Here is an 18,890-nt window from a genome sequence, read left to right on the forward strand (position 1 = left end):
AAATGACAATTTTGTAATGAAATTGTCATTTTGTCAACGAAATAACCATTTCATCACAAAGTTGCTATTTCGTTGACAAGATCATTTCATTGACAAAACTGTAGTTTTGTGATGAAATTGTTATTTCCTCAACAAAATTGTCATTTCATCAACAAAATTGACATTGTCACTCATCAACGAAAATACAATTTTGTCACAAAATTGCCATTTCATGATGAAAAAGACCATGGGACATTTGATGCCCCATACTTAACTATGAGCTTATCCTCGAAGTTAACTTTTGAGACCGTAACCAATGAGGACTACCTACTACATATTTTGCATTACAAAAGGTAAACAATGATTGACATAACTAAGGACAGGGTTATGACTCTGTTACTTCAGAGAAGCTGATGAAAATGATACCAACCACTCTTATCAAGCATGGAAAAGCGAAACATGAACAAAAGAATGTCACTTCCGGTTCAGTACACAGCAATGGAGAAAAACAAAATACAATTCCACTTCATACTACTCAGACTGCATGAGAATGATTTACTGTCATTTTGGCATTCTGATGTTACACCAGAGGTCAAAGGTTACATCTAATGGTGGCTAGTCTTTAATTTGAAATGACAGTTGAGGAGGATGTACATGTACAAAAGGGCATATGAGCAAATCACATACCAGAAAGCTGTTGTGGAGCCCTGAGCCCTGGGCCCTGTTCCATTAAAAAAAAAAAATGCAATCAAACAAAAGTCATAAAATCAAACAAGTCAAGTATCAGTCAATCAAAATAGAAAATTCAGAGATTGATGTTTGATTTTCTGACTTACATATGTTTGATCTCAACTTTCATGCAGCAGGGCCCTGGAATCCAAAGAGAATCAAAGGAGAAGGGAGATGCAGTATTACAGAACTAGATGAGTCTGAACCAAAGGTTATGTTACAAAATAAATTGCTTTTTCCAAGCTCATCTAGTTCTGTGATTTTGTAAATCTGTGTGCCTTTTGTTTTTAATCAAATGAATTGCCTTTTCCAAAATATGGGACTGCTTCTTTCAAACAGGACACATAAAACTTCACTTTACATAGATTAAAAAAAACATTTTTCTACAGAAAATTATCACCACCAGTCATACCAGTCTTTGACAAGCCACCTAGCTTTTGTCCCTCTTCAGGATCCCCAGGAGTTTCTTGAAGATTCCTCTCTTCTGTGGCTCCTCAACGTCGAAGACATGCGGCGAGATGTTGGCGGAAAACTTTCGGCGGTGCGGGACGCCGGATCGGTTTGGCCTCTCCTCGTCGTCGACCTCCTCGTCCTGGCTGATGATGACACTGCTGTCCCCCTCCGTCAGATCGAGAGTGTCCGGGAGGCTGCTGTCAATGCTCTCCTGACCCTCCGCGACAAGATCTGGACTGTCCGGAGATTCCTTGATGGACACTGTGCCATCAACGCTTTGAGTTCTGCCATTGTTTTTTCTCGTATTAGTGTTACTTTCGTCATTAGCTGATTGCGTCTGTCCATTTTCGTCGGCCGAGGATGCATCTGAGAGCTTTGTGAGATTCTTTGCCCTCCTCTCTCTGGTCTTACGTGCCGCCGCCTCTCCATCTTCCTCTTCCTCGTTCGTGTCCACGCCCGACAGGAAGGCATCGCTGGACGACGCCGTGCTGCCCTCCTGTGTGTTGAGTGCCGCCAGGAGCTTGGTCCGCTCCCGCATCAGCCCCTCGAGGTCCGGGGAGCCCGAGCGGGAGGAGGTCTGCGAGTCCCGCCTGGCCGTCAGCCAGCCGTCTGTTTTGCTCCGCCAGGGGAGGGAGTCGTCCAGGCTCGGTATACTGTGGATGTCCTTGTCTGGAGTCCGGCCAGGGGTGGGCGGGGCAGGTCCTGGGGGCAGCGGCGGAGGTGTGCTCATCTCCGGGGTAGGTGGAAGTGGCGGTTGGAACCAACCTCGGCACGGGGTTGCTGAACAGGCAAGAGAGAGGGAGAAGACATCAATACCACACAGTTTTCCAAAATTATTCACAGATAATAAACAAGTCGATACTTCAGCAAGAAGACAAGTTTCATGAGTCTTGATATACAGTTGAAACTTTTCTTTATGCAATCTGACAAAGACATATCTGATTAGATAGTCTTCCTTTAATCAAAGTAAAATGAACTCTTTTGTTGTTTTACAAGTTTTGTTCTATTTTATTTTGGTATTGTTTTTTTTTTTTTGGCTATTGAACTAACAAAATGCCTGATACAATGAAAACAAATTCACGGTCTCATGGCTTTCTTAATACAAGTTTTCATGAAACAACATGGAAAAGGTATTAAGGTATGCCAGTTGCGACCAAGAAGATCCTAAACTTGGCATAAAGTCTGAAGCACTCATGAGTATCAAGAGATGGCAGCACAGGACACAAAAGAAGGGACAGAAATCTCACAAGAGGATGCGTCGTCAGCTTCGACATCCATGTCGACGGTCTCCTCTTCCGTCCGCTGTCGCTTCTTGTTGCTTCCGCTGTTCTCGAGGAAGTCCGCATTCCGACGCTTCTTGAGGGGCGTGGCCAGATCCTCCTCTTCCACGGCCATGGGGCGGAGTAAGTGCTCCATGTGTTCTTTACTGTGGGATGCCTGCATCGGCATGGAGTTGTACTGTCTCCAATCCTAAGTGGGGTCAAGGAGCGAGGTTGACATTTGTAGTTTATAGAGAATAACACACAAGAAAGGAAGACAGAAAGAAAGATGATAAGAAAGGAAGGAAAGTAGAAAGAAAGAAATAATGCAAGGAAGAATAAAGAAGGAGAAAATGATAGCAAGAAAGAAGGAGAGAAAAAGTGCAAGGAATAAAAGAAGAGAGGAAGAAAAAAAGATGAGGAAAAATGGAAAGGAGAAATGGAGAAAGAAGGAAGGAAAGAAACGGAGAAGGAGGGAGAAAGAAGGAGGAAAGGAAAGAAGGCTGCCTTTTGGGACAATCTCAAGCAGAGCAGCTGTTACTGCATGCATGGTGTACGTTCAAGTTCAATGCAGCACCATGTTCAAACTGGCTTTACATAATGGAGCAAAAGAAACGGTCAACGGTAGAGGCTTTTTCAAATCCACACTTCACCAAGAAAAACTAGAAATGTCGCTACAGCGACTGGTTATACCCCGGCCAAACAACATTTCATAAGCTTTGGTCAAAACAACATTTCATAAGCTTTGGTCAAAAAACTGAGGAAGTAGTTAAATCCGCAAGATCTTTCCTTGATGTTCTGCCATTAATATGCCGTTACCATGGCAACATACTTTCGGGTACTGTCAAAAAATGCGTCTTGCACATCTACAACCAAAGGCACACATCTGTACCAAGTTTCATGGAAATTGGGCAAAAACTGAGGAAGTAGTTTCCAACACAAAATTTTCCATCATTTTGGCTCATAATATGTGAGCTGTTACCATGGCAACATACTTTTTGTCACTGTCAAGAAATGTGTCATGCTGACCTATATCCTAAGACAAACATTCAATATGAATTCCATGAGAATTGGAAGAACACTGATGAAGCAGTTTTGCCATGAAGCATTTTGCCCTATATTTTACCAATAACATGCCGTTACCATGGCAACACACTTTTTGCCACTGCGGAAATATGTGTCTTGCACATTAACATATTCAGATGAACATCTGTACCTAATTTCATAAAAATTGATCAAAAACTGTGGGAGGAGTTCGCGACGCAAGATTTGTACCCATTTTTGCCCATAATATGCCATTACCATGGCAACGTACTTTTGGGTACTGTCAAAAAATACGTCTTGCACATCTACAACCCAAGGCACACATCTGTGCCAAGTTTTATGGGAATCGGTTGAAAACTGAGGAAGTAGTTCGTGACGCAAGATTTGCAACGGACCGACCGCCCGACCGCCCGACCGACCGCCCGACCGCCCAACCGTCCGCTGATTCCTATATACCCCCTTCAAACTTCGTTTGGCGGGAGTATAAAAAAATCTACAAGTCTTAAGTGTTAGATTTTTCACAAATATGGGGATATCAAGGGGTGTAACCCCTTACTGGAATACAACATTTCTTGGCCAAAGTTAAGTGACCTTTAACATAATCATTCCAATTGTGCATTATTTCATTTGAACAATGATCTACTCATTCGCATCCTTCTTGCCATTCATAATTAGCACTGGATGTTCATGGCTGCAGTTAGGACTAAAAATGGAATATTCACAGATCTTTGACCGAAGGGAATTTTGTCCAGAGTCTAATCGGCCCTTATCAGTCCTCTGGTCCCCTTCTGGATAAGGGACACTATTAACTCATTGAAAACTAGTCCTGGAGTATACTTGGGCAGATGTTTGAGGGAGATGCATATTACAGCAAAATCAGCTCATCCTCAATAGGTTAAAGGTAGGGAATCCAATTTGCATGCCTTAAATGAAGAGTTGTATAAATACAGTGGTATGTTGAAGAGAGTATCATTTTAGAAACTCCCATAAAGTATTAAAAGTGGAAGGTAACATTTAGTACACTTTTTTGACCGTTAGATTTGGAATTGAATTTTTTTCGGGGCTCACCGTAAATTCCAGTACATTACTAGGCTACCTTTGCAGACCCATGCACTGCATGTGTGTCCATCATGTATATTTTGTGAAGAAAGTTCATCAAAACTTGCAAACATTTCTACATACATTCTTGCCACACACTCTATATGTTATTACATCAGCTCTTATACTTTTAGATTTGTGTTTATAGATAAAAAATACAGAAGACTGCAACAAAAAGGCTTAAGTGTGGCTGACACACAGAACTACTGAGTAGTTGAGTTTTGAGCATTATTCAAATTGTAGATAACTGTTGACTTCGAAATTTCTCAGCAGTGGCCTAAACAAGTCCCCTGAGGTTCATATTTAATGTTTTGCTGCATTTTGGGAGGTCTGTAAAAGATATCCCCTACCTTTAAAATCATTTATGGCTACCCACACAGCTGAAGTCAAAACAAGGGGGTTTACAGATGGTACGTGGAGTCATCCTCTGACTATCGGTACATTTTTCCCTTTGAGCTTCTTGAAGATTCCCTTCATCTGATAATCTCAATTATCGAAAATACATGGTCTCTGCCTGCCAACGCTTGTCAGCGGACGCACCCAAAAATGGCACACTCTTTTCCACACGGACAATGAGCACATATCCTTCCTCCAAAAAGATGATCTAATGGGGATAGACCATACTCACATCTCTGATGCGGTCCCCAGGATAGACGTTGAAGCCAGGGAAGTCGATGAGTTTCTTGAGGTTGAAGCGTGGCCGCCCATCCTCCTCTGTATCTTCACCGGTCAGCTCCCCCTCCTCATCTGAAACAGAAAGACAGACATACAGATGGACAGATGACTTTAAAGCACTTAGAAATGTCAGTATTAAGTGCTATATAAGTGTTATTTATTATCATTATTATTATCATTATCATTACCATAATCATTATTATTACCCATATGAGGTAGTTTTGCGGGGCAATTGCAGTTGGTATTTTGCTCGGTCGTCGAGGTCAGCGGGTGATATTAGTGCGTATCACCCTCGATCCGGGTCTCACCATTCACTTTACATGTAAACATTGCGGTCAATCATTTATATTATCATTATCATTACCATAATCATTATTATTACCCATATGAGGTAGTTTTGCGGGGCAATTGCAGTTGGTATTTTGCTCGGTCGTCGAGGTCAGCGGGTGATATTAGTGCGTATCACCCTCGATCCGGGTCTCACCATTCACTTTACATGTAAACATTGCGGTCAATCACAAAGAGGAGACATTCACAAATCTGTGACACATGCATCGCTCGTGAAGAGGTTTCACGATGAAGGGCAAATTCCCATACGTTAGGACTTAAAAAGCAAGGACGGTCGCTGCGACTGTGTGAGTGTGCGGCGTACCTGATTGTGCATGGGGTTGTGTGCAAGCATATGGGTGTAGTTGAGCGCAGTGGTGTAGGATTCGACCTGACGCCGAGTGGACTTTGTTACCGTAAATTGGGAAGTTTACATTGTAATGTAACTGCTCGAAGATGCCTGAAATGCCTGAAAATGGGTAATAATGATAATATGGACTGTCCTTTTGGGGGATACGACATTCATTGCCCTCACTAGAATAGTATTGCCCTCATCTTTGACTCGGGCAATACAATTCTGGTTCGGGCAATAAATGTCATATCCCCCTCAAGGCATGTCCATATTATATTAATATCATTACTATTATCATTATCATTACTATCATCATCATCATCATTATCATTATCATTATTAAAGATCAAGATGACAGATGGCTGGACGGACAGACAGAAAGACACACGGATAGACCAGCAGGTGGATGAATGGACAGACAGGTATACAGACAGACAATCATACAGACAAACATACACACACAGCCTAATGGGAAGGAAGAGACAGACAAACATGGATGCACAGACATGAAGACTGAGTGAGATTCCTCAGGCAGACAAAGACCTGTCAAAACAGGGTTTTGCAACTATGGACTCTGCAGTCAGTCTCTGGCATACTCTCTTTTTCCTGAAAATGACCCTGATGGCTTTGGTTTAAAAGGGAATATATAATAATATATAATATAATGTATCAATTTATGAAGCGCAAAACCTATAGACATATATTCTTCTGCGCTGCAAAAGCTTCTGATGTGCTTAATAATAACAAACAGTTAAATGAAAAGATGTGTTTTGAGGCGTGATTTAAAAACTGCTACTGTTGGGGATTTCCGGACTTCTCATATATTAACTATGTTTAATGAATAATGAATAATGAATAACATTTATATAGCGCTTAATACTGATGTTTCTAAGCGCATTGATCCGGAAAAAAAAAAAAAAAAAGTATGACATTAAAAGTCTTATCATATAGAAACAGAATGCTGTAACTGATTTGTAAGTCAATTTAATAATTTCATCTAAAGGAGGTCAAGTTTATAAAAGACTCCAACATCACCAAACCTTGAAACAAGGGCACTTACTCTATATTAAAGCCCAAATCATGTTCATTTACTCAACCATAGAGTTAAACATTATGCATGGATAATGCATCATTAGGTGTCACTGGAAGTGTATGAATCTTGAAATTTTTTGTCACAGCCATAATTAGAGAAGCACTCTTAGAGCGCAGACCCCGCCAAGCCGCTCATTTCCATCACTGATCTTGTTCTCCAAATGAGATCAGTGATTTCCACTCAAGCGTATGCATGCTGAAAATTGCCCCATTTCCAATATAGAAGCCTTCTGTTACGTCATCAGCTTCCAGCTGCGTGGTGCCTCATCCGAGCAGAGCATGCACATTAGTGCCTGTATGCATACCTCAACAATGTGCAGCTTGAACTCCTAAGTTCATTGACCTTACTTGCCTAAATATTAAAAATCTTTCATAAAATCCATAAAAATTCCCGGATCACTGCCAGAATTTAATCATCTGTTTCTTGTGTCTTTTTCAACCGTTCCTGTAAGTTTCATCCACATCGGTTCACAACATTTTGAGTTATTTTGCACACAGACAAACAAACAAACAAACAAATTAACAAATGCCGATGAAGACATAACCTCCCTCCTTGACGGACGCAATTAACAGATGCAGTGCAGTGTTTGCTGTGTTTTTCAATAGGGACTTTGTCCAAAGCTGGAGTTGCCTTTACCTGTGTCTTGGATGTTGTAGACCTTGAGCTTGGACTGCTGCACCTGCGCCTCCAGGAGGTGCCCAGGGGGGTAACCAAACCGCCTCATCATGTAGATGTAGGGGGGCAGCTGGTGGGCGGAGATTCCCAGAGCCTCACGGAGGGTGTCACTACACAACACAGTCAATGAACAGATAATAGTAAACTGTTCACACTGTGTTTGGTACTTAGATTCTTTCATCCTTCCATCCTTTAACTCAATCCTAAGTTTGTTTGTTGTTGTTGTTGTTGTTGTTGTTGTTGTTGTTGTTGTTGTTGTTGTTCTTGTTGTTGTTGTTATGTCATATGTACATAATCCTAGATTTTACCTCATTTTTTTTTCTTCTTTTCTGGATTAATGTGCTTAGAAACATCAGTATTAAGCGCTATCCATTATCATTACTAAATATCCGTCCACCAATGCAGCAACAAAAGGCTTAAAGACGAAGAAAATCTCTGAAGTATGGACACATGCCATGACCTAGTTTATTTCTTTTTTTTAACGCCAATCTTAAAATGCAATCTTACATAATATCAAAGATGACTTTGATGCATAGAGCAAAATCAGCCAAACAAATCCGATTGAAAGTGGTCTTATAATGGCAAACTTCATAACAATGATGCATTTAAGGGGATGAGGTTGTAGTTGTTAAATCAGCCACTAAATAATGATTTCAAACCGTTGAGGATAGGCTGATTTTGCTACAACACGCATTTCCCATAGACCCCTGCCCGAGCATACTTGGGACTCGTCCTCTAACGGGTTAATAACATTTTTGGGTACAGACCATGAGCTGGGCAATGGTGACACCATGACCTCTACTTACTGTATGTGTTCTGTGAAAACATGCAAAACTTAGACATTCATTAACTTTCAAACTTTACATGTAATTTTGATGAAATTCCCACATTCTGTGCACATAATTTTGTGCTTGCAATCAAAATCAACTTGGACATGGTATGGCACTGCATATGTTATTGCATGTTCAACATACATTCTAGGCACACAAACAAAAAGGATAATGTCACCATTGCACCAACACTCTACAAAAATTATATGCACTCGGTGACATGCTTGAGAGATGAATGCCCTTCACTTACCCTATCACGCCAGGTTTGAACTGCTTGAACTTCTCCGACATCTCCCGATCGGCGTGGTACCTCCTGCCCGATATGGTTTGAGCCGGGGAGGACGCTGTGCTCATAAAGAGCCTCTTGTTCTCACTGATCCGCACCAAGTCACGGGGCTGCATGGGTTAAAGATATCACAAGGGCATTGGCATTCACAAGTATCATTAACCTGCTACAATCAAGGGCAGATCCAGGAATCTCGTTGAGAGGGAGCGCCTTTACAAAATTAAAGGGGGGGCGCATGCCCCCTCTCCATTTTTCTCTTTATTTCTTTTGTTTTAACAAACAATAAAGAGGGAGTGCACGCCCGGTGCGCCCCCGCCTGGATCCGCCACCGACAATATATACATATTATATCTCTTACGTGATATTCTAATCCTCATTTCTCATCCTACCCCCCACCCCTGAAAATAAAAGGCAAGAGTCATAAACGCATCTATGTAATCTCTGTTTAAGGCCACCAAGAGTATTTACACTTTAGAAGTCTGTGTACACTGCAAGGAATTATTCTTGTGTAAATTTACAAGCTTGTGTGTGAATTCTAAATAACAGCTTTATTTCTATTCACTCCAAACTTTTGTAAGTGATAAAGATTATGACCAAAAAAAAAAAAAAAATCTGGAAGGATGTATGAAGACATGCCGCTCCACTCACATACATACAAAGCGTATACATACAAAGCGTAAATCTATCTCTTATGATGCAATAGTAAGCTATCAATAATACCACAAAGTAGCAGGGTAAGCAAGCGGAGGAGAGACAAGATGGGCCTCTCATGAAAGTAAACTCCAAGGAGTTAAACTTCTAAACTTAAAAACTTCTAAACTTCCAAACTTCCAAAACTTCTAAACTTCCAAACTTCTAAACTTCCAAACTTGTACACTTCTGAACTTCTGCACTTCCAAACTTCTAAACTTCTTAACTTCAAAGAATGAGAGATAGTAGTCAGGTGTAGTTTCTCTGTATGAACAAAGATATAAAACAAGGGATCAACTGGCTGATATCACTCACCAGAGGGCACTCTCTCAGTGAGTGTTTCTCGTTGCCACAGTTGAAGCAAGCAGCCTTGGCCCTGCCACTGTGTGGTGAAAGGGATAAAAATAATGATGTGCACATTCTCCTTTTAAAAGCATATCTCAATAAAAATTGTCATATCGTAGGGTAATTCCATGAAGTTGGGGCACAAAGTGTGACATTTTAGCATAACTCAATACTAATTATGCTATACATATATTGTTTATACGCTTTACATTTGTATTGAGACCATACATTTTCCTGGAAATTTTGTGCCATTCAGACTCAATTTTGATGAAGTTATTAAAACAATATGTAACAGTGTCCTGTAGCATCGTGACGTGTCCATGTAGCATCGTGATAGTTAAAATCTGGTCCTAAAAGACACATTAATGCAATTAGCTTGACCAAAATTTGATATAATATGCATAATTACTAGATTAGTCAGATAGCTAAATATCTTAACTCTCCTTTCCACAGTTTTACAAGAAAATTACACAATGTGTCACTATGCTACGCGGTGTCCACCAAATGACACAAAAAAGGACACCACATAGCATCATGATACATTTTGTAATTTTCTTTTAAAATTAAAACTGTGTACAGGAAATTTGAGATATTTAGCTATCTTATTCATATCTTGTACATATGCATATTGCATCAAATTTTGGTCAAGCTAATTGCCATAATTTGTCTCTTAGGACCAAATTTTAAAATATCACAATGCTACATGGACACGTCACGATGCTACAGGACACTGTTACATATTGTTTAATAACTTCATCAAAATTGAGTCTGAATGGCACAAAATTTCCAGGAAAATGTATAGCCTCAATGCAAATGTAAAGCCTACAAACAACAAATGTATAGCATAATTAATATTGAGTTATGCTGAAATGTATTTTTTAAATATCACGATGCTACATGGACACTGCCCCAACTTCATGGAATTACCCCATAGCATTGAAGCCACTCTTGGAATGTGCATTCACAAAGTATGAGTGAACATTTGTTTACGTTGAAAACGTAGCGATTTAATATAATTCTTGGCATAATGAATATGTATGTCAGTAGGTCGGGACCATACCAAAGTACTGAATCAAAATGAGCTTAGATATTTTGTGATATCAATCGCACAGAAGTATACTTAATGGGGTTATTTGGTAAACTCACATTCAATATTTCACAAAATCAGCCATTGGCAATGGGAAGGGGACTCATGAGGAATAACTCCACTACTATATACGCCAAATATTTAGCAAATCTAAGTTTTACGAATTGGGCACGTGACAAGTTTGTGAGTGCTTAAATTGTGATCATGGAGAACAATAACAAACAGAGAAATTTATGCATGCAGTTCGCATTCGTGTCAGAATCGAAATTTAAATTTTTTTTGCATGTAGTTACATTTTCGCTTAGCACCCGTCTCGCAAACTTTGCGAAAAATAAAGACCACAAAAAATATGTGGCATATACAGGAGTGGTACGAATGTCAAATCCACGTCGCGTTGACGTATGAGAGACATCATCTTTACCCTCTAGATGGCGCACTGGGCTTCTCGTCTATTGGCAGCACTTCCCTGAAGACAGGCAGATAACTGGTGATTGGTGGTCATTCAGGAAATAGAGATCATTGCAACCTTCTTTAAAGGAAACCAATACCCAAACACAAATGTGGATTGAAGGAAAGCAGACATATTAGCAGAACATTTAAGGGAAAGTGTGAGGAAAGTCAGAAAATTAATTCAAAAGTTATAAATTTTAGAAGTTATGGTGCTGTCATTGCTGGGGAAAGAGACTACCACACTCCATGATGTCATTATAGACAATGTATCCACTCAAAGTGCCTTTAACCCTAACTTACCTGGGGGGGGGGGGGGGGGCCATAATGGCCCCCCCCTCGACAAATTCCGCGACCATTCCGGCGCGCAAAATTTTTTGACCGCGCCGCTCGCTGACTTTTTACTTTCAAGTCTCACGCAACTTTTGAGACCAAATTTGTCGCGCCCGAGCATACCGTTCCGAAGCCACGCCCCTTCAAAAAATTTTCGTCAACCCCAAAATTGCTCAAAAACGTGATTTTGTGTACAAAGTCAATACAAATTGTGTTTTTTCAATTAATTCATATAAAGATTCATATTTTTTATTTTAATGGCTGAAATCAATTCATTTTAGTATAATTATGCTTCAAAAAATGTGTATGACAAATTCTGTTGAAAAAAATAACAAAAACAAAAGTTCGAAAAAACAAGGAAATACATAAAAAATTGATAAAACAATAAAAAACATAAGAAATTAATTTTGATACTGAATCTTTTTTTACACGCAAATGTTTGGAATGTCACTAGGAATATTTACACAAAAAAATCAGCATTCCATAAGCTTTTATAAGCCAATTACAGATGAAAATGAGGTTTTTTGCATATATTTGCATAATTAATTGATTTAAAATAGAAAATGCAAATTTTTTGAAAATCTAACTTAGCAGTCTTGTAGATTACATCCGGCTTTATGTTCATGCAAAATTTTGCGGCGATCGCGCGATCAACGGCCGAGATCTGAAGGGGTGGCCATAATGGCCCCCCCCCCCCCCAGGAATTCAAGCTCGCTAAATAGCCCAGGTAAGTTAGGGTTAAGTCTAGATATAAACAATATCTTTTAAATGCCTATTGAATTGTATCAGTCCATCTTTGTTAGTGTTGTTCTGTCTGTTTGTTTCATTTGTGTAATGTAGTACTTAGCATATGTCTTTTATTTCATCTTATTTGTCTATGTTATCTGTAACTGTCATGAAGTAATCTGAATGTAACTCTGAATTTGCATTTGCATGTATATTCTTATGTATCCAACTCTCCTAAATGGGATCACTTGTCTCAAGCCTTTGGCTTTCTTTGTGAACTCCCCGACACATTTTACTCTGTATATATTTCCATTTCTATGATTATCAATAAAGTGAATTGAATTGAATGTATAGAAAATATAGGGAGAATTCCACAAAATTTCATTCTTCATAAAAAGTGCACATTCCATTGACTTGTTTTTGACATATGCGAAGTGTAATATCATTACCCCTGCTTTCCAATGGGTAAGTCAAGTGCTTTTTCAATATGCTAGAAATATTAGATTTTATGGAATTCTCCTCATATTTTCTCTGTGATGTTGTCCATGAGTGACATCAAGAACTGTAATAGTCTTCACATCCAGTGATGATGGCACCAAAACTTAAAAAAAAAAAAAAAACACTAATACCTTTTGAATCAATTGCCCGAATTTTTCTCAAACTTTCACTGATGCCTTCTGCTAACATTGCTGCTTTCACCTAATCCACATATTTTGGTTTAGGGTTCCTTCAACTCTCCCTGCCAACATCCCTCACACATGATAGTCATTGATCATTGTAAGGTTACCATGGTAACTGCATCAGGACACATCTTCCTCACTACATAATGTGAGATGGAAGGAGAGACTGTAAACACATAGCCTTGTACCTTGACTCTCAATATTTTTTTTCCATTCTCTCAACATTGAAGTGTAGTATATAACCCTACTACAACTGTAAGTTTCATTAAAGTCAGTGCAATGCTTGTGAATTTATCTGAGCAAAAAATTGAAAGAAAACAAACAATATTTTTTTTAAATCACTGCTCCCAGTGGTAAACAGTACCTTTAACACATACTGACCTTCTTTTTCAATCCATAAATAGTATACGTACTAGTAATATCAAATTCTAACTTCTTTATCATTGAAACGACCTGTTGTGATCCATTAATGTCATCGACTCAAGAGTGTTTCCAAGGATACGGGGGTATTTCCCAACCTTCGGTCAGTTGGGCATTCCCGTCCAGTAGAGGGCGCCCCATGGAATCCAGGCAGAAAGACATGTAGTATTGCACGTTGCCAGTGGCGGTGAAGGCTTCTCTGGTTGCTGGGTCGGGGTTCTCTGTTAGAACCATGGAGGACCTCTGCAAGAGAAGAGGATACACTCTGAGCAAAGGACCTTGAGATAACTTTGAGAAAAACACTCCGAGAAAACTCAAGTCACTTCAAGAAATAAGTTGTGATATTCCACAAGTAAAATGAGAAAATGCACAAATGATGAGACATTCACATCGCCAATTAAATTTCATTGAGATTTCCATCACTCACCTCAGAAGAACCAATGACATCAATAGAAACAACAACAACATAACTGAGGTAAATTTGTTATCTTTGGTAAAAACTTTCAATCATTTTCTTTGTCATTATTTTGTACTCGCTCTTTTTCATAACTTCCCCTTGTAACACACAAAAAAAACAAATTTTATACAAATTTACATCTGGAAAATGAAATATCTTTTCTAGTCCAACCTGTGGAAGTGGAGTAACATCATCCAGCTGAGTTTTGTTGCCCGTGGCGACAGCTTTTTGATGCAGAGATCGGTGGCAGAGATGCTCGAAGAAATTCTCAACTTCATGTCTGTATTTACTGTGGAAGATATGTGAAAAGCAATATCAACAAATATTGAGAGTAAAAACAATAGCATCCTCTGTGAGGGCAGATGGTAATTAGAGAATGATTCAATGGCATGAAAGTGCTGTGAAGAAAAACAAATCAATGGTTTGGAGCACTGCCTGAAAGGACATGTACTGCTATTCTATGAACTACCTCAATCAACTGACAATTAACACGAAAAATGACTTTCAAGTTTCTTCTGACTTAACTCTTTGAGGACGAGTCCCGAGTATACTCGGGCAGGTGTCTATGGAAAATGCATGTTGAAGCAAAATCAAACCATTCTCAATGGGTTAAAGAAGCTAATATAGTGTATGTTACAAAGCATGACACAACCAGCAAATATGTTGCTAAATCATATCTCTCACATTTCAGCTGTCATCTCACAATAATATGATCTGTCAGATATGCCATGCTAATACACAAATATGGATGTCAATTCACTTACGATACACTGCTGTGGTTCATGTAGACAACTTGAGCTACGGGTCCATCTTGCTTGCTCTCGGCAACTTTATAACCCCTGGGAAGAAAAGGGCAAAACTTGACTACAAACTACCAAACCTCAACTTCTCAGGATTACATACATTTGAAATGCATTAAGTACACTCCAAACAGAGTATATCCTTGGTTCTCCAACTAGAGGAGTTTGCATTGTAGTAACACGACATCTAGGTAGTTGCTGAAGCGCCTCAATAAATAGGTAAAAGTCATATGTTAAAAGACATATATGAATATAAAATCATACTACTATATGAGCTATTTAGGGTTGTAGATAGCCAAATTGCATCTATAAAGCAAACAAAACCAATTAAAAAAAAGAACATAGAGACATAGATCAGTCTGACAATTTGCATTAAAAATTCTTTAACATTTTTTTTACGGTGCAGATAAATGTGTTGCAAGGGTCACAGAAATATGGCAAACCTTAAATATTGAGTTCATTATGCTGGCATTTTGAGGTACATGTACAATTACAACAAATGCTCCACTTTATTATGCAATTCATTTCTTATCCATTGCTTCAACTACAAAGTGAATGGAGTGTAGCAAGTCAGGTGCATGATGATATTAGGCACAGATGTCCAGCCTTTGTATTCCATAAACCCAGAGACAAGATGCTTACATCACAAGATATTTTCATTTCAAATCAAATTTGATGCGAATTCCTGTTTGCTGTAGTGACTGTAACTTAAATGGAAAATATCTCGTACAAGTAGTACCAACAAAGTACATTTGCTACCCTGTTGCTGCTCCATAATCCATATTTACATTGTGTATTTAAGGATCTCTTTGAGTTGACTGGTGAAACAGGATTTCTTTCCAAAACTTTGTAGCAAATCCATTATAGCTTTGCTGAGCTTATCTACTGCATTCTTTTTAATTACTTCTTTCATTAAATGTTTTCAAGGGTTTCTATTTTTTCTATTTCTATTTTCTATGAATGTGATATTTCCACAACTGGTAGGATTACATTATGCATAATGTACAATTCTCCCCATTATCTCCAAGTGTAGCTACACTGAAGAGTTGAGTACTCACTTGGCTTGAATGCATACTTTTAACCAGGACCGCAACCTTTGATGTGATGGCAGTGCTGTTAAGGATACACTAAAGGACAAAAAGCAAGTTTTCTTCATTCACTCATTAATTTGTATGTACAGAGCATATTCCATGCTGGGACTGGGTAAGTAAAAGTATACTCAAGAAAGTTCCCCTCATAAGATAAAAGACTCTCTTAAAGTAGGTAGCAACAGTTTCTAAGACTTTCTTTCAGATTCATCTGTGTTGTGGAAAAAAAAAAGAGAAAAGGAATAAACATCAAAGTAATGAGGTAATTCTGGATGTTAACATGTAAAAGGCAAACATACCGGTAGGCCTACATGCAAACTGTAACTGGATCTGCAATTTTGCAGCACTTGAACTGTGCAATGCTGTATACTCTTTTTCTCCTTTCAATTAAAGTACTAGCCACCTTGTGGTGTATCTGCATACTGGTGTGGTGCGAGGTGCAGTCATGCATGTACGGTGTATTTCAATACTTTGCAAACGATGAAAATGTTTGCAAACAATGAAAAACAATGAAAACAAAATGCAAAAATTTGATGGCTTGTGTGTAATTTGGGTAGCCCAGCAGTTTTCAGTTTACCTGTGCAGTTACATATACTAACAATAAAAAGCACCAGTATCATCTACTGTAGGAAGACGACGAAAAAAAAAAAAAAAGAAAGATATCTACAGAAGTGATAACAGATGCAGAATTTGCAGGATATCTCATTCAACATCCATTAACATTGTTGATTTTGATATCAATATGAATTGTGCTTTCTCTGGTTTCATAGGCCAAGACTACATGTACAAGTGTACATCAATTCACTTGACAGTCATTCCATTGGAGATCTTTTTGGGTTTTTTTTTCAGCAGGTTTATCTGTTTCTAAGAAGAACCTATGTTTTTGCGCAGGGTCGAATTTTGGAAGGGGAGGTCAAACATTGGCGCAGGTTTTTTTTACAATAGCCCCATGACAGTACCATCACGTAATGTACTGTAAAAGTGGAAATTTTTGCGGTGGTGAAATTTTCGCGCATTAGTAGCGCAAAAATAAAAGCATGCCAATATTTTTGCTTGCCATACAGTAAATATTTCATTCCAGTAGTTGATGTCTTTTGATTCCGCGGAATTACAAACAAAACATGCGAAACTCTTCTTACCTGGCAGAGCGTGAAAAATCAGTTGCACAAAAATATCCACTTTAACAGTAGAAACAGTCTACCGCATACTACCAGCACCAGTATAAGCTTACTGTACATACAATTACAACGTATGTATATCTTTGCGAGGTTTTTATTTTCATGAATTTCGCAAGTCGGATGCCATTCGCGAATTTAAAAAAAAAAAAACGCAAAAAAAAAAACATTAATGACATGAATTATGCCACCTGCAAGCATATATTGGCAATATTACTGCTCCATGATCCCGAATTCAACCACTCACAAAATCGTGCAGAAGTCCCGATTCTCGAAAAAATTAGACTCACTGAATAGATAGGTCTATAGTCTACTGTTTATACGGCATATTCAATTCAGTAGGGCCTACTGGGATATATTTATTGTTATATGGATATCAATGGACATGTCGGGGATGCCAAGTTCAAAACTATTTTGTCAGTGAGATTTTCATGACTCGGCATCTCGGCGCACGAATGTGTGTGCGAGGGAGGGTGTGGGAGGGGTTTTTTCCCCCTCGCACTGTAGGGAACTTGGTGCGATCAGGTGCATGTACACTTAAGTGACTAGTTTTTACTTATTTTGACAGACAAAACGGAAATATACCTTCAATTGCAACTATCACTTTAATAATCCTTTGAGCTATGCTCATTATTAATATAGGCTCAAGTTGCAGACTTCGCCCGATGCGTGAGAAAAATGGGTGCCATGTGTGAGATCTTGAGATGGCCCCTAAATGCTTGAGTCTCACACAGAATGCGCGAGACTTGGTAGCTCTGGCATGTGCGTGTGAACGAGGGTGTGCGAGGGGTTAGTAGGGAGCTTATTCAACTTTTAGCTCTTAACAGTGCGATCAGGTGCATACTTAAGTGACTACTTTTTACTTATTTTGAAAGAAAAGAGGGAAATATACCTTCAATTGCAACTATCACTTTAATCCTTTGAGCTATGCTCATTATTAATAGGCCCAAGTTGCAGATTTCACCCAATGCGTGAGAAAAATGGGTGCCATGCGCGAGATCGTGAGACGGACCCTAAATGCTTGAGTCTCACGCAGAATGCGTGAGATGAGACTTGGTAGCTCTGACTCTGAGTAAAATTTACCGACTGTACTGTGCATCTGTGCCTCTACTCTGCTCTGCTCCTTGACTTTGGTACCAGTACAAAGTGTGGCTGTGGCCTGTGTCTAGCTGTCCCTGCCCTGTATAAGTTCACAGTATAAGACCCTTTATGTGGCGTGGCGATGTGATAGCCATGTTCTGATGTTTGTATGGTCACTCATGATGCATGATGCATGGCCTTGGCGTGTTATGGCATGGGCATGGTTTCTTTTCTTTTTTTTTATTCTTTTAAATTTGTTTGAATTTCGTTCAATTTCATATCACAAAATTTACGTTCACAGAAACAAAAACAAAATATCATACAAAGACAAACTGCATTCGGGGCCTATACACAAACATTGTAAAAAAAAAAAAAAAAAAAAAAAAAAATGTCTATCTTACACTGACAAAGACAAATGGCATTGTGGCGGATGTGGCCTTACGTGGGGATTCCCACGCCGCACAGCGCTCACATTGCACAGCCACAGGCATCACACGCACACAAAGCTGCCAAAAAGCAAAGGATATTTTCTTGCTTCAATTTGTTGATTTCCTCTGTAAGAACTTTTTTCTCAGAGTCCCATTCCGGTGCTTTTGTTTCTCTTCGGTGCTTACAACTCAGAATCGTTGTACCAAATTCTTCAAATAGGGAAGAATTTCCAAACACATCTTCAGCTTTATCGTCTTGCGACTCCATGGGGGCTGCCATTTTGTCTCAGAGGACGCATGCGCGAGGCTAAGCCAGCATCAAAACAACACAGCT

At 39.2% G+C, this 18,890-nt stretch overlaps 1 protein-coding gene across 1 annotated transcript; it reads right to left on the reverse strand.

The window, feature by feature from the left end:
- Positions 1–1,138: 1,138 nt before the first annotated feature.
- On the reverse strand, positions 1,139–18,836 carry LOC139735793 (zinc finger CCHC domain-containing protein 8-like). Its single transcript, XM_071646544.1, has 12 exons — positions 18,656–18,836; positions 15,844–15,886; positions 14,750–14,824; positions 14,157–14,274; positions 13,611–13,771; positions 11,344–11,406; positions 9,806–9,872; positions 8,765–8,910; positions 7,646–7,794; positions 5,191–5,309; positions 2,409–2,631; positions 1,139–1,941 (listed from the first exon to the last, which is right to left on the reverse strand). The coding sequence occupies exons 1-12, from the start codon at positions 18,834–18,836 to the stop codon at positions 1,139–1,141; spliced, it is 2,148 nt and encodes a 715-aa protein (XP_071502645.1).
- Positions 18,837–18,890: the final 54 nt, after the last annotated feature.

The sequence above is a fragment of the Diadema antillarum genome, unplaced genomic scaffold (genome assembly GCF_040938485.1).
Source record: "Diadema antillarum isolate AM-2024a unplaced genomic scaffold, OU_Dant_1.0 seq00000597_RagTag, whole genome shotgun sequence".
Lineage (NCBI taxonomy): Eukaryota > Metazoa > Echinodermata > Echinoidea > Diadematoida > Diadematidae > Diadema > Diadema antillarum.

What these genes read in the sequence shown, in the direction of transcription:
- LOC139735793 (XM_071646544.1), bottom strand. Translation starts at nt 18,836, where the DNA reads ATGGCAGCCCCCATGGAGTCGCAAGACGATAAAGCTGAAGATGTGTTT. An exon ending in CTACAACATCCAAGACACAG is followed by an intron (nt 5,310 to 7,645) that starts GTAAAGGCAACT and finishes TTTCTGTTTCAG; the next exon opens with ATGAGGAGGGGGAGCTGACC. An exon ending in AGCTGACGACGCATCCTCTT is followed by an intron (nt 1,942 to 2,408) that starts GTGAGATTTCTG and finishes TTGCCTGTTCAG; the next exon opens with CAACCCCGTGCCGAGGTTGG.